This window comes from Neovison vison, chromosome 11, assembly GCF_020171115.1.
Source record: "Neovison vison isolate M4711 chromosome 11, ASM_NN_V1, whole genome shotgun sequence".
In the NCBI taxonomy this organism is placed as follows: domain Eukaryota; kingdom Metazoa; phylum Chordata; class Mammalia; order Carnivora; family Mustelidae; genus Neogale; species Neogale vison.
Window position 1 is genome coordinate 466,309 of NC_058101.1, and position 15,194 is coordinate 481,502.

General features: G+C 46.0%; 1 protein-coding gene and 1 pseudogene across 2 annotated transcripts in view; one reads left to right on the plus strand and one right to left on the minus strand.

Moving 5' to 3' along the window:
* The window catches only part of COPS4 (COP9 signalosome subunit 4), a 37,447-nt gene extending 23,426 nt beyond the window's left edge, over positions 1-14,021 (minus strand). The window contains exon 1 of one of the 2 annotated variants that reach the window (XM_044268084.1): positions 13,785-13,908. In XM_044268084.1, coding sequence (XP_044124019.1) covers positions 13,785-13,858 — 74 coding nt within the window. In that variant the 5' untranslated portion in view covers positions 13,859-13,908. Of the gene's footprint in view, positions 1-13,784 lie in introns of both variants that reach the window. The other variant, XM_044268085.1, reaches the window with a different exon arrangement.
* Positions 2,884-6,248, plus strand: LOC122889630 (annotated as a pseudogene).
* Positions 14,022-15,194: the final 1,173 nt, after the last annotated feature.

Sequence of the window (15,194 nt, forward strand, 5' to 3'; positions counted from 1 at the left end):
TCTCTCTCTCTAATAAATAAATAAGAATCTTAATTTAAAAAAAAAAAAAAGGATGGGGGAAATGCTAAAAACAGGAACAATGACAATTATTAAGCAATGGCAAACCCCTTCCTAAATATATAAACTCTAGGAGGACAAGGATTTTTGTTTGTTTCGTTGACTGCTATACACACAATGCCTAAAGCAGCGTATCACAAGCATTCAAATATTTAACAGTATTGGTAAGTAATAAAACAGTATTTTATTTCTTAAACTGAGTGGTAGGTACACAAGTATTATACTATTGTTTATCCCTCTGTCTTAATAGTAATATTTATTAAAAGCATTAGTTAATATATTTCACAAACCTAACAGTATTGCCAATTATTCAGAACGTTATCCAGAATATAGTCAAGAAACAGAAATATACAAATAGAAAAATATATACAAATAGGGCACAAACCCATTCAAATTTATGATTTGTATTTTGTACAAGCTACCATTCAACACTTACTGATTCTCAACCCATACAGTACTCTCTGAACTGTGGTTATATGATTTCTCAAAAACACGAGTCAAACTGACTTGTAAGAAAGATAAACTGACAGAAAAGGCAACAAACTCCAAAAGAAGAGAACTACTACTCTAATAAAGCAAGGAAATATTATTAAGCTTTAAAATAAAAATTGATATTTTTAAAATTTGAGGGACACTATTCAGCTATCAGAAAATTCATTAACATGGACTATCTCACTCTTTCTCTATATACACATACATACACATGCACATATACTATTTCCCATATCTATATTTATACATCTACTTCACTGCTCTGGGCATTCAATGGTTTATTCATTTGTGATCGGCTTATTATTCATATTTCTCATATTCATGGCTAAGCCCCCTTAATCTGACATCCATATAGATTATTTTATACTAACAATATTATACTCAAAGACGACAATGTTGCACAGCAATTTTCTAATTAACCAGTTTTTTTTTTTTAAGATTTTATTTATTTATTTGACAGAGAGAGAGAGAGAGAGAGAGATCACAAGTAGGCAGAGAGGCAGGCAGGCAGGGGCGGTGGGGGGGGGGAAGCAGGCTCCCTGCTGAGCAGAGAGACCGATGTAGGGCTTAATCCCAGGACCCTGAGATCATGACCCAAGCCGAAGGCAGAGGCTTAACCCACTGAGCCATCCAGGTGCCCCTCTAATTAACCAGTTTTAAAGCACTGTTTCATAACTTGTCAACTGATCTGTATTAAAAACACACCAAAGGGGAACCTTTTGTGATTTGTTTGTCAAATAAATAAATAAAATCTTAAAAAATAGTAATAATAAATAAATAACCACACCAAAAAAAAAAAAAAAAAGAAAGAAAAACAGCAACCAAAAACCTAGAAAGTGATAAAACTTTTACATTAACCACATCATACAACTTGCCAGAGCATTACGAATTGCCTAATCAAACTCTCAACTTTTACAGATTAAGAAAGAGAGGTAAAGAGTTCAGGCTAGATGCTATCTTACTCATTCTCTAATATGTAAATTCCAGTATTCCAGTATCTAAGAATAAGAAATTAGTTCTTTACAATAATAATAAGGAATGACTAATAAACCTAATTTAAATCTGGGATTCAAACAATCCATCAGGCACCTGGCTGGCTCAGTCAGTTAAACGGCTGCCTTCAGCTTGGTCATAAACCCAGAGTCCCAGGACAGTGCTGCGAGTCAGGCTTCCTGCTCAGTGGGGAGTCTGCTTCTCCCTTTCCTTCTGCTCCTCCCACTTGTGTGCTCTCTCTCTCTAATAAATGAAATTTAGGGGCGCCTGAGTGGCTCAGTGGGTTAGGCCTCTGCCTTGGGCTCAGGTCATGATCTCAGGATCCTGGAATGAGCCCCGCATCAGGCTCAGCTCAGCGGGGAGCACCCCCCACTGCCTGCCTGTCTGCCTACTTGTGATCTCTCTCTGTCAAATAAATAAAAAATCTTAAAAAAAAAAATACCAGTGGTAAAAATTTAAGGCAATGTAATTTTGTGATTAAAATTATGAACTTTGGTGTAACATATCCTGATTTTAAGTCTGGGCTCTCTGCTCAGCGGGGAGCCTGCTTCCTCCTTGCCCTCTGCCTGCCTTTCTGCCTTCTTGTGATCTCTCTCTCCCTCTCTCTGTCAAATAAATAAATAAAATCTTAATAAATAAATAAATAAATAAATAAAATCTTTTAAAAGTCATTTAATATGCCATATTAAATAATCCAAAAATGTGAATTGAGCACCTAGGGTTTTTAAAATGTTGTATAAGATTCTGTGTATGATACTAAAGAGACTTTAAATAACCTTAGTCTTTGAAGCTATAGCCTAGGCAAATGAAAATTTAAATATCAAGTAATATTATCACAAATTACAATAAAACAAAAGTCACTGAAATGAATAAAACTGAACAATATAAGAAACATGACTGCAAGAGCTAATAAATGAATTCGGTAAAGTTGTGGGGTACAACATCAATGCTCAAAAATCTGTTCTGTTTCTTTTTTTTTTTTTTTTAAAGATTTTATTTATTTATTTGACAGAGAGAGACACAGTGACAGAGGGAACACAAGCAGGGGGAGTGGGGGAGGGAGAAGCAGGCTTCCCCCAGAGCAGGGAGCCTGATGCAGGGCTCAATCCCAGGACCCCAGGACCACGACCTGAGCCAAAAGCAGACACTTAACAACTGAGCCACACAGGCACCCCTGTTGTGTTTCCAACAGCCAAAATATGGAACGAGCCCACATGCCCATCAATAGATAAATGGATAAAAAGATGCTATATATATATAAATATATACATATATTATATATATATACAACTTTATATACATATACATATACATATGGAACATACTCTGCCACCAAAAAGAATGAAGTCTTGGTATTTGCAACATGTGGATGAACTACAGCGCCTTATGCTAAATGAAGCAAGTCCACCAGAGAAAGACAAATACGTGTATGTATGTATGCATGATCTCACAGGTAGAATTTAAGAAACAAAACTGATGAACAGAAGGGAAGGGAAGGAAAAATAAAATAAGAAGGAAACAGAGGGAGACAAACCATAAGAGACTTTTTTTTAAATAAAGATTTTATTTATTTATTTGTCCGAGAGAGAAAGTGTGGGCACAGCAGGGGCAGCAGGCGGGGGCGGGGGGGGAGCAGGCTCCCTCATGAGCAAGGAGCCAGAGCAGGACTCAATCCCAGGACCCTGAGATCATGACCTGAGCTCAAGGCAGACGCTTAAACACCGAGCCAGCCATGTGTCCCACCATAAGAGACTCTTAACTGTAGGAAACAAACTAAAGGATGCTGGAGGGGAGGTGGGTGGAACCAGGTAATGGGCATTCTTTAAGGAGGACACATGATGTGATGAGCATTGGGTATTATATGCAACTGATGAATCTCTAAGTTGTACCTCTGAGACTATTAATACACCATATGTTAATTAAATTGAATTTAAATTTTAAAAAATCTGTTGTGTTTCTACACACTAATAACAAATCATCAGGAAAACATCGTATTTATAATTACATCAAAAAGAATAAAAGAACAAAGAATAAATTTAACCCAGGTGGAAGATCTGTACACTGAAAACTATAAGACAATGATGAAAGAAACTAAAGACATAAATAAAGACATTCCATAGTCACAGACCGAACGTATCAGTCTTGTTAAAATGCCCATACTACCCAAAGCAATCTACAGATTCAATGAAATCCCTATCAAAATTCCATTTTTCACAGAAACAGAACAAACAACCTAAAATTTTGTATCGCACCACAAAAGACCTTGAATAACCAAGTGATCTTGAGAAAACAAAACAAAACAAAACCAAAGTTGGAGGCATCACATTCCCTGATTTCAAATTATTACAAAGGTAGAGTAATCAAAATGGTATGGTATTAGCATGAACACAGCCACACAGATTAATGGAACAGAATAGAGAGCCTGGAAATAAACCCAGACATATATGGTCAATTAACTTACAACAAAGCAGACAAGAATATACAATGGGGAAAGGATGGTGTCTTCAATAAATGGTGCTGAGAAAAAGACGGCCACAGGCAAAAAAATGAACCTGGACCATTATCTTACCCCATACACAAAAATAAACTCAAAATGAATTAAAGACTTGAATGTAAGACCTGAAACCATAAAACTCCTACAATAAAATATAAGTGGTAAACTTAACGTTGGTCTTAGCAATATCTTTATAGATCTCACTCAAGAAGCGGTGACAACAAAAGCAAAAATAAAGGACACTATCAAGCTTTTTTCTTCAAGTGAAGAAAACCATCAACAAAATAAAAAGGCAACCTACAGAAGGAAGAAAAATACTTGTAAATCATATATCTGATAAGGGGTTAATATCTAAAACATATTAAGAAACTCATAAAACTCAACAGCAAAAAAATAAATAGAAGAGTGATTTAAAATGGCAGGGGGGTACCTGGGTAGCTCAACTGGTTAAGCATCGACTTCTGATTTTGGCTCAGATCATGACCTCAGGGTTTTGAGATGGAACCCCGTATCCAGCTCTGCACTAGGCACAAAGCCTACTTAGGATTCTCAGTCTCTCCACCTCTCTCCCCCCAACTCCCTGTTCATTTCCTCCCTCTCTCTCTCCCTCTCTCTCTCTCTCCCAAAAAAAAGGGGGGGAGGGGGGCAGAGGAACTGAACAGATATTTCCCCATACAGATGGCCAAAAGTCACACAAAAACAGGTTGAACATCACTAATAATCTGAGAAATACAAGTCAAATCCACAATAAGATATTACCTCACATCTGTTAGAATGGCTATTATTAAAAAGGTAAGAAATGGGGCACCTGGGGGGCTCAGTGGGTGAAGCCTCTGCCTTTGGCTCAGGTCATCTCAGGGTCCTGGGACGGAGCCCCGTGTTGGGCTCTCTGCTCCGTGAAGAGCCTGCTTCCTGACACCACCCCTGCCCCCCGCCTGCCTCTCTGCCTACTTGTGATCTCTGTCAAATAAATAAATAAAATCTAAAAAAAAAAAAAAAAAAAAAAAGACAAGAAGTAACAAGTGTTGGGGAAGATACACAAAAAAGGGAACCTTCGTGTACTGTTGGTAGGAATGTAAATTAGTGCAGTCACTATGAAAAATGGTATTAAGAATCTCAAAAAACCCCCCACATTGTGATCCAACATTTCTACTCGGTATTTAACCAAACAAAATGAAAACATTAGTTTGAAAAGATATATAAATACTCCAATGTTCACTGCGGCATTATTTACAATAACCAAGATATAGAAACAACTAAAGTGTTCACCTATAAATGAATGGATAAAGAACACTTACGTAAATACAATGGAATATTATTCAGCCATAAAAAGAAAGAAAATCTTGCCTTTTGCAACAAGACAGATAGATCCTGAAGGCATTAATGCTAAGTAAAATAAGTCAGACAGAGAAAGGTAAGTACCAAATGATCTCTCTTACAGTGGAATCTAAAGTAAAACCAAACCAAACACACAGATGCAGATCAAACCGGTGCCTGCCAGAGGCAAGGAGCCGAGTTGGGAAAACGGGTGACGATGGTGAAAGATACAAACTCCGACTTATAAAATAAGTAGGTCATGGGGATGTAATGTACGGCACATCGACTGCGTTAATAATACTGTGTGCTGCATATTTGAACGTTGCTAAAAAAGTAGTTCTTAAAAGTTCTCACCACAAGAAAAAACATTTTGTATGAATAAAAAATGGGTGTGTTTCTTTGAAATTAAGAATAGCTATCAAAGTCACCATTAAGGAAGTGAGACATGCTTTCCTCAGCTGCCCTTAAGGTGCTCGGTCCTCTCAAGGAAGCTAATGCCGAGATCGGGTGAGGCCCTCGCCTCCGGTGACTAGCTTCACATCCCCGGTGCCCGCACGGCACTCGCCTGCATCTGCCTGGCCCTCACCCTGCAGGACGATGAGGTCACAGAGCAAAGATCAATGCCCCCATTAGAACACCAGGTAGGAATGTTGAACCTCTCTTGCTGGGCTTGTTTGCAAAGGCCCTGGGCAGTGTCAACATAGGAGCCTCAGCTGCCAACAGAGCGGCTGGGAGAGCCGCCCCCACACCCGGTGCTGTGCCAGCAGGAGGTCCTGCTCCTTCCACCGCTGCTCCAGCAGAGAAGAAAGCGGAAGCAAAGAAAGAAGAATCAGAGGAGTGTGATGATGGCATGGGCTCTGGTCTATCAAACCTCTTCTATAACCTGTTCAATTAAAAGCTTAAAAAAAAAAAGTGAAACATGCAAGCCATAGACAGAAAAGATACTTGAAATCCACGTGTTCGGCAAAAAAGTAAAAAATAAATAAATCAGCACTTCACTAGAGATAACATCCAAATGCCCAGTAAGCATATTAAAAGATTCCCAACCACCTCAATACTCATTAAGTTAATGCGGATTATAAGCATAAGTAGATACTATTACACTTCCACTAGAATGAATAATATTAAAAACACTAACGAATTTGAGTATGGGTGAGAATGTGGGGGAACTAATCTCACCTATACCCAACGGGAGTGTAAAGTGATCTACACTCTGGAAAACCCTGGCACTTATCTACTAAAACTAAATGTGTATTCTATAACCCAAATATTCTACTCCTGGGTATATATCCAAGAAAAATGAATGCTTATGTCCACAAAAAGATAAATACAAAAATTTTCATAGTAGCTTTATTCAAAATAGCTCTGAACTACAAAAAATTGTAATGATCATCAATAAGAAAGTGAAGCCCGCTAAAAAAATGGCATTCTACAAATCAATAAGGAATGCTTCAAGCATGAATGTATCTCACATATATGTTAAATGAAAAAGGACAGACACAAAAGGGTATAAACTGAATGGTTCCGTTTATGTGCATTTCAAGAACAGGCAAACCCAATTCATGATAACAGAAATAGAAGAGTGTTTATATTTGAGGGCAATGACTGGAAAGGGGCATGAGGGACCCTCTGGGCATGCTGGAAATATTCCCCAGCTTGATCTGGATAGTTGTTACATACCTATGTATCTGAGAAAATGTATTAGGCTCTACTCTTAAGAGTAATGTACTCAGAGGCGCCCAGATGGCTTAGTGGGTTAAAGCCTCTGCCTTCGGCTTGGGTCATGATCCTGGGGTCCTGGGATCGAGCCCCGCATCAGGCTCTCTGCTTGGTGGGGAGCCTGCTTCCTCCTCTCTCTCTGCCTGCTTCTCTGCCTACTTGTGATCTCTGTCAAATAAATAAATAAATAAATAAATAAATAAATAAAATCTTAAAAAAAAGAAAGAGTAATGTACTCAGTGCAATGTAATTTAAAATATATAGGTATATATAAATCCAGAAATATCTTACGTTTTAACAGAAAGTAAAAACAAAATTAAAAAAGAGAGAGATGAAAAATGAAGAGGTAATATTTTAATTTAGAAGAGAGTAAAACCAAAAGGGGTTAGATTAGCTAGAGAAGGCTCCATGGATAAAACATCTTTTTACGAAGCACTCAACAGAAAAAACGGAGATATGACTGATATGGAGAACATGACAGATACCAAATACATTTTCCTTAAAAAATATTATGGAGGGGTGCCTGGGTAGCTCAGTGGGTTAAAGCCTCTGCCTTCAGCTCGGGTCATGATCCCAGGGTCCTGGGATCAAGCCCCGCATCAGGCTCTCTGCTCAGAGAGGAGCCTGCTTCCCTTCCTCTGCCTCTCTGCTTACTTCTGATCTCTGTCTGTCAAATAAATAAATAAAACCTTTAAAAAACAAAACAAAAATGGAATGATGTTGGCTTCATATTTAAAAAATATATATATTATGGAGGTGGGTTCCTGGGTGGCTCAGTCAGTTAAGCATCCAGCTCTTGGTTTCAGCTCAGGTCTTGATCTCATGGTCATGAGTTCAAGCCCGTGTTGGGCTCCACACTGGACACGCAGCCTACTTAAAAAGAATAAAAATTAGAGAGGAAAACAGATTTAACTAAGGTGCTTGCATCTACCCTATGCATTTACCATCATCAACAAATGTCTACTGAACATCCCGTTACGTCTATGAACTGAAGTCCACTGAGCGGATTCCTGATTTCTTGGCACTTAAATCTGAAGGTAAGTAATACACACCTACATGAAAATGTATCACATCACTATTTAGAATCAAAACAAGTAGAACAGGTACGTATTAGTAGATCTTTCACCTATGGTAATGACAAATGATGACTGGACCAACTCTACCTCAAAACAAAAATAAAAACATAAAAAGCTGAAAAAATGCAAAAAAGAAAAAATGAATAGCATAAAATCCTAACAAGAAAGAAAAAACAGGATCAGATAAGAGTATGAAGAGCATCTGCCTGAAAGCCTTTGCTGGTGTGAACCAACAGCTGAGAGGCAGAGAGGCACTCCTGGTGGGCTCTGCCTTGGGGCATTCTGCCAATCTACTAGAAACACTGAGAGGAAAGTTGTAATTTTTGGCCAACTACAGAAGCTAAAAGAAAAGAAATCGGAGATCCAGGCCTGCCAAAGGAGGAAACGCTACCACTTTGGAAATAAGATTACAATTTCTATGCTAAGGATCATCTAGGTAAACCATAAAATTCTGAAGCCTGGAGCCTAGACTGCCATCACCCTTGGGTGACAGGCAGAAGGCAATGAAAATCCTCCATGAAAGGTTACAATCCCAAAGCCTCCAAATGTTTTGAAAAGTATATTTTTAAATAACTTGCCCAACAAAGATTACAAGGCATATAACTCTATGAGCTAGAGTCAACAAAAGCAACAGACAGCAGCAACAGCAGGGCCTCCTACCAGAAAGACTGCAGTGCAATTACCCGTATCGTGTTTACAGAGATAAACTCAGGCTTCAAGGTTTCAGCAAGAAACTGAGAATCATGAAAAGTGTCATCTGAAGAAAGGACCACCAGGGCACCTAGCTGGCGTGTCAGCAGAGCATGAGACTCTCCATCTCAGGGTCATGAGTTCAAGCCCCACGTCAGACGTGCAGCGTACTTAAAATAGAAAGTTTAAAAACCATATTTAAAAAAGAAAGAAAGAAAAGAAAAAGAACCACCAAAAACTATAGAACTAAAAAATACTGTATCCAAGCTCACTCAATGAAGTTCTTAACAGTAGATAAAACACATCTGAAAAACTGATACACTAGGAGGCAGGACGGAAAAGTCTATCCGGAATACAGCAGTCCAAAGCTAAGTACAGAAGACAGGGTTAGAGACATGGAGGTCCCAGTAAGAGGCCTAATGGGGGCTTCACTGGAATCCCAGAGAAGGGAACGGAATGCAACACAACACAGGCTACATTTGTAAATAGACGGCCGAAACATCCCAGACCATGAGAGAGTCGGATAGATCCGTTCAACAAATGCGGCGAAGCACCATCAGAATGATGCAGTAGAGTATTTACAAACAAAAATAAGACAAAACGAAAAACCACAGTTCTTTCTCCTTCTGCATATAAGCCCCTGCAGTGTGACTCTGTAACCCTTTGATCTGGCCTTGTTTTGATTAACAGAATTTGGTAGAAGTGAAGTGCTGCTGTGAACAGAGACCTCAAGAGGTCCCGTGTGTGTCCTTTTCTCTTGGACCCTGCTGTGGCCACACGAACAAGACCAGGCTAACCTGCTGGATAACGAAACGCACAGCCCCGTCACCGCCACCTGCCCCACCAACACAGCACAGCAGCGGTGCCTGCCCGACCTGCAGTGGACAGCAGGCACAAGTGGGAGGTATGTGTGGGACCCGGACCGCGCAGGACAGAGAGCCACCCAGCTGGGCCCAGCCCACCAACAAATTATAAACAAAGTAAATGCTTGTTGTTTTAATCCACTGAGTTTTCCAGTGGTTTATCTCACAGCAAAACCCAACTGACAGAGAGATTGAACAAATCCACAGAGATACATCACAAAGAAGTTTCAGGAAATTAAATATGAGAATACCTAGGAGAAATAATAAATTATTTATTAATTGTTATAAAATTAATAAATAATTTCCTTATAAACCAAAACCACAATGAGATACCACCTCACACGGGTCAGAATAACTAAATTAACCACTAAGGAAACAATACATGTCGGCGAGGATGCGGAGAAAGGGGAACCTCCTACACTGTTGGTGGGAACGCAAGCCCGTGCAGCCACTCTGGAAAACAGCATGGAGGTTCCTCAAAAAATTGAAAATAGAGCTACCCTACGACCCGGTAATCGCACTACTGAGTATTTACCCAAAGATACAAAAACAGTGAATCGAAGGAACATGTGCACCCCAATGTTTATAGCAGCAATGTCCACCACAGCCAAACTACAGAAAGAGCCCAGAGGGCCATCGACAGATGAATGGATAAAGAAGATGTGGGGCGCCTGGGTGGCTCAGTGGGTTGGGCCTCTACCTTCGGCTCAGGTCAGGGTCCTGGGATGCCAGGGTCCTGGATAGAGCCCCGCATCTCTTCTCAGCAGGAAGCCTGCTTCCCCCTCGCTGCCTCTCTGCCTACTTGTGATCTCTGTCAAATAAATAAATAAATAAAAAGAATATGTGGTATGTACACACACACACTCACACTCACACACAGGAATATTACTAAGTTGTCAAGAAGAATGAAATCTTGCCATTTATAACCACACACACAGAACTAGAGTGTACTTAGCTAAGCCAAGTAAGTTGGGCAGAGAAAGACAAATAACATATGATTTCACTCATATGTGGAATTTCAGAAACAAAACAGAGGAACACAGGGGAAGGGAAGGAAAAATAAGATAAAAACAGACGAGGCAAATCATAAGAGACTCTTAGCTGTAAGAAACAAAGTGAGGGTGGGAAGATGAGATAATTGGGAGACGGGGAGGAAGGAGGGTACGTGACGAAATGAGCACTGGGTGTTAGAGGCAACTGATGAATGACTGAATTCTACCCCTGAAACTAATAACACATTACATGTTAACTAAATTGAATTTAAATAAGAAAAATTTTTTAAAAGAAAATGATAACATGCGAGAATCTCAGTAAGATCAACAACTGATGTCTCAGCAAATTTTAATTTTAATTAAAATTTAAAATGCTAAAAAAAATAATTTCCTAAATGAGGTTGATGTTTAAGTATTCTAAATATTTCAATGTAGTGTTAAGTGGAAAAGAGTGGAGGCAGATAGGTATTTTAAGGTCCCCGCAAAAAAAATCACTACCTGAAATGTAGTCTAGTTCGGGGAAGATAATTTAAGGCCAAAAGGTAGAGGTGTTTAGAGTCAAGGGCTATGAGCCGAGCATACAGGCTGAATTATGGCACTGCCAGAAGCTACGCGACCTCAAGCAAGGTATTTCACCTCTGTACTTCAGTTTCCTCCTATGCAATGTAAATATTACTCAAGGATTAAAAAATGTAAATAACGATGTTAGACGTTAGGGAACTTCCCTCTTGAGAACCACTAAAACTGCTGTGTGTGGGAAGAACAAAGAACCAGCGAATCTGTGATAAGGAGCCCTTGAGAGTCCACAGCGGGTCTCCCATAGTGTGCACCTGGTGTGTAAGTGTCTTCTGTTTTTTGACAGTTCTGTTCCTTTCTAGTACTGCAAAGTTCTAACCAAAAGTCTATCTCTGTGAGGCAAAGGAGTCTATTTCGTTTTCTACAAAACAGCCTTTCTTTTTTAAGAGTGGTTTATTTGACAGAAAAAGGGAGCACAGCAGAGGGAGCGGGAGAGAGAAGCGGGCTCCCCAGTGAGCCAAGAGCCAGAGGCAGTGTCTGGTCCCAGGACCCTGAGTCGCGACCTGAGCCCAAGGCAGATACTGACGGACTGAGCCACCCAGGCGCCCCGGGCAAACAGCCCAAGAGTCAGAGAGAGCGAAAGGGTCTCCCATTACCCCCTCTTCTCCATGCTAACAGCTTCCTGTGAAATGACATCTTTAGACTCCAAAGGCCTGCCGTCCTCTTCTCGGTACCTTCTCTATCAAGAATCAGGAATACAAAAAAAAGTCCCATTTTTACAGAATTTTCCTTTTGCATTTCCTCTCCTTTATTTTATAGAATTTCCCTTCTCATGTAACTTGGCCACGTCTCCCATTTCTCCTCCCCTTGAATCCGGGCCGGGCCGGTGATTTAGTCTGACCCGTTTCCGAGAAGCGACACTGGGAGAGCTCCCCGGCCCCACGCGCGGCGGCCTCCCCTCTGCCCTTCGGGAGCACTTCTGCGGCCCTGTACGGAGCTGAACCGGAGACGGCCTCGGCCGGCAGCGGCCTGACGCGCACGAGCGTCCGTCCCGGCTTCGCCAGCCCCAGCGCTGCGGCCGCGGACCCCGCACCTGCGCGGGGAGGCCTGGGCCGGCACCGCAGTCCGGCCGAGCCCGAGAGCCCTGGAGGCAGCCGTCGTGTCACGCCAAGTCCGGTCTGTCACACCGGAGCCCTAAGTAAAGGGCCCAGGACACGGCGACTGCGGTTTGCCTGCGATCCCCAGCGGAGCCCGCGAATTCTGAGCTGAAGTCCCAGGGTCCTACGAACACGTGAAAACCGCACTCTTCTGGCAGAGAAAGTCCTTCGAGGAAACAAGACACAGAGCAAAGCTGGGGGGGGATACGCGATCGTTTTACTTTCGCCCCGATCGAAACACGACACGTTCACCTCAGCGACAACGCACCACGCCCGCACCAGCACAGCGGTCACGGCGACAGGTCCGCGGCGCCTCGGGTTCTGTTCGGTTCTGTTCTGCGGGACCGTGGATCTGACCGGACACTCACTCGCCGGCCCTCAGACCAGAGCACGGCCCGTTACCCCCTCTTCCCGAGAAGGAAAGGGCGGTTCACAACGGCTCAACCCACGGACACAGCTAGATCTGCCCTGCGAGAGCCGGAGCACAGCTGCCGCCAGAGGCAAGGTTAGGGTCAGGGTCAGGGTCAGGGTCAGTCGGGCTCAGCCCGCGTCCGAGCGCAGGTGCATCGGCTCGAGCGGACCCGCACGGTCGGCGCCGTCTCGCTGCACGCGCTCTGGCCGGAACGCGAGTCCGCTGCCCCCGACGCGGCCGCAGGACGGACGGGGAGAACCGGACCGCGGCTGACCCCCCCGCCCACTACGTCGGCGAACACGACTGGGACCGCCTGCGCGACGGGCACAGGTCACTGCTTTAACGTGGAACGGGTCCAGGCCGTCCCCACCAGCTCCGCAGAATTCCCACACAAGTCGGGCTCCGGCGAACGCCACGACCCGAGGCTCCCGGACTCCCGTCGCGAGGCCGATCCGCCGAGGCGCCCCTCCCCAGAGTCGGCGGCGGAGAGAAGCCGACACACAAGGACTCGCGGCGGACGGTCCCGCGCTCCGGCCGCACACGGGAGCGGCCATACCTCCTCCGCCCCGTGGGCTCGAAACGCCATCTCCCGGGAAGCTCTACATCGAGGTCCCAGAAGACACATTTCCCCCAATTTAAAAAAAATAAATAAGAGGTCCGAAGAGAGAGCAGATTCGGCGTGAGGGCCCGCAGCGAGGCAGAGGCACCAGGGCCGGCAAAGAAGGCCGTGGGGGCAGTCGCCCCTCGGGCCGTGCTTCCAGAGTCTCAACGAGCAGGTCAGGGCGCTCCCCAAACCCGAACAAGCTGCCGGCCGCCCCGCGTCGGCCGCCCCCGGGGTTCCCGGCGTCAGGTCCCGCCGGCTTTCTGCTCCCGTCTGGGCGTCTGCAGACGACCGCAGGCCCGCCCCCTTGGTCGTCAGGCCGCACCCCATCCCGAAGCAGCCGTCACCCCGCGAACCGGTCCACGGCTTCCGTCCCGCCCGCCCAGGGCCCTGGGAGACACTCACTTGCCCGCCAGATCTTTGTGAGAGCCGCTCGAATTCATGAGCTGGGCCAAGTCCTGCCGCACGGCTGCCGCCATCTTTCTTCCAGCTCAGCAGAGGATGCCGGGCCTCGCGCCGCCGCCGAGAAACGAGTGCAGTCTTCCAGCCTGCAGCTAGAGGGAACCCGAGATGCCATAGAGTAGCGGCTGTGTGGGCCAGAGCGCCGGGCGTGCGAGCCCGCGCAGGCCCGTTCGCAGAGCCGCGGGACGGAAGCTCCACACGCGTCCAAGGCCCGCCCAGGATCCTCCCGCGGGCTCAGGCCCGCGCGCCCCGACTTGGGATTGGCGGAGGAGGTCCAGGGCGTGTTGCTTGTGCGACTGCCGGAAGCGCCGGGGGCCGGAATCGCCTCCCGTCGTCGCCCCGTTCCGCCTGTGGCCCGGGCGTGGACGGCGGCCGCCCGCTCTGTGAGGCAGCGCTGGAGCGGCGCGCGTTGCCGCGACGACCCGTTGCCGCGACGAGCCGTTCCCGCGTCCGGTTCCCCGAGGCGGCGCTGTCCGGACGCGGTGCGGATGCGCGTGTTTCGGCGCCGGCGGTGTAGCCGGTTCGTCGCGCCGGGCCTCCGCGGGCGTGGTCTGGGCGAGCTTGTCCGCGGCGGTCTCTTCCCCCGCAAAGCGGCCGCTGTGGCGGGGACCCCGAGCGGCCCGCGGCGCGCGCTCCCTCACGGGTCCTCACGGGACGCCGTCTGCACGAGCGTGCGAACTGTCGCCTCTCCTGGCGCTCGCGGGCGACGACGCCCCGTGTCGCCGTTCCCTCGCTCTCGTTCGCTGAGGGGAGGCCGGGCCGCGCACGGCCGCCGCGCTGCCTCGCCGCTCTCTTCCGCGGCGGCGTCTTGCGGCGGGCGGGCCGCGGGCCGCTCGGGCGTCCGGCCGGGCGCTTCCCGAGGCTCACGGGTCGCCGGTGCTGCAGGCCCCAGCCTCCCAGCGACGCCCCGTCTTCCGGCCTGGCCCGCCGCGGCTCTCGGACTTGGGGTCGCCCCCGGCGTGCGGTGGATGGAGCTTCCGTCTGAGGAAGGGCGCGGCCGCACGACGAGCGCAAGGAAACGCCTCGAGAAAGTCCTGTGGGGGCGCCGGGGGTCGGTGCTGAGCCTCTGCCTGCGGCTCGGCTCGCGGTCCCGGGGTCCTGGGGTCGCGTCCCGAGTCGGGCTCCCTGCTCGGCGGGGCGCCGGCCTCTCCGCGGTCTCTGTCTGTGTCAAATGAAGAAAAGGAAGAAGGGACAGTGGGGATTGCCGCGTCGGTTCTGGTACCGGTTCTGGTACCAGCCCCTGGGCAAGGACCTGGTCACATGACCAGGGTTAGCAGCCCCGAGGCTGCAAATTTGGTGTCCAGGAGGGCGACCGTTTGCCTGAGGAGGAGGATGGGTTGAAAGGGACAGTCC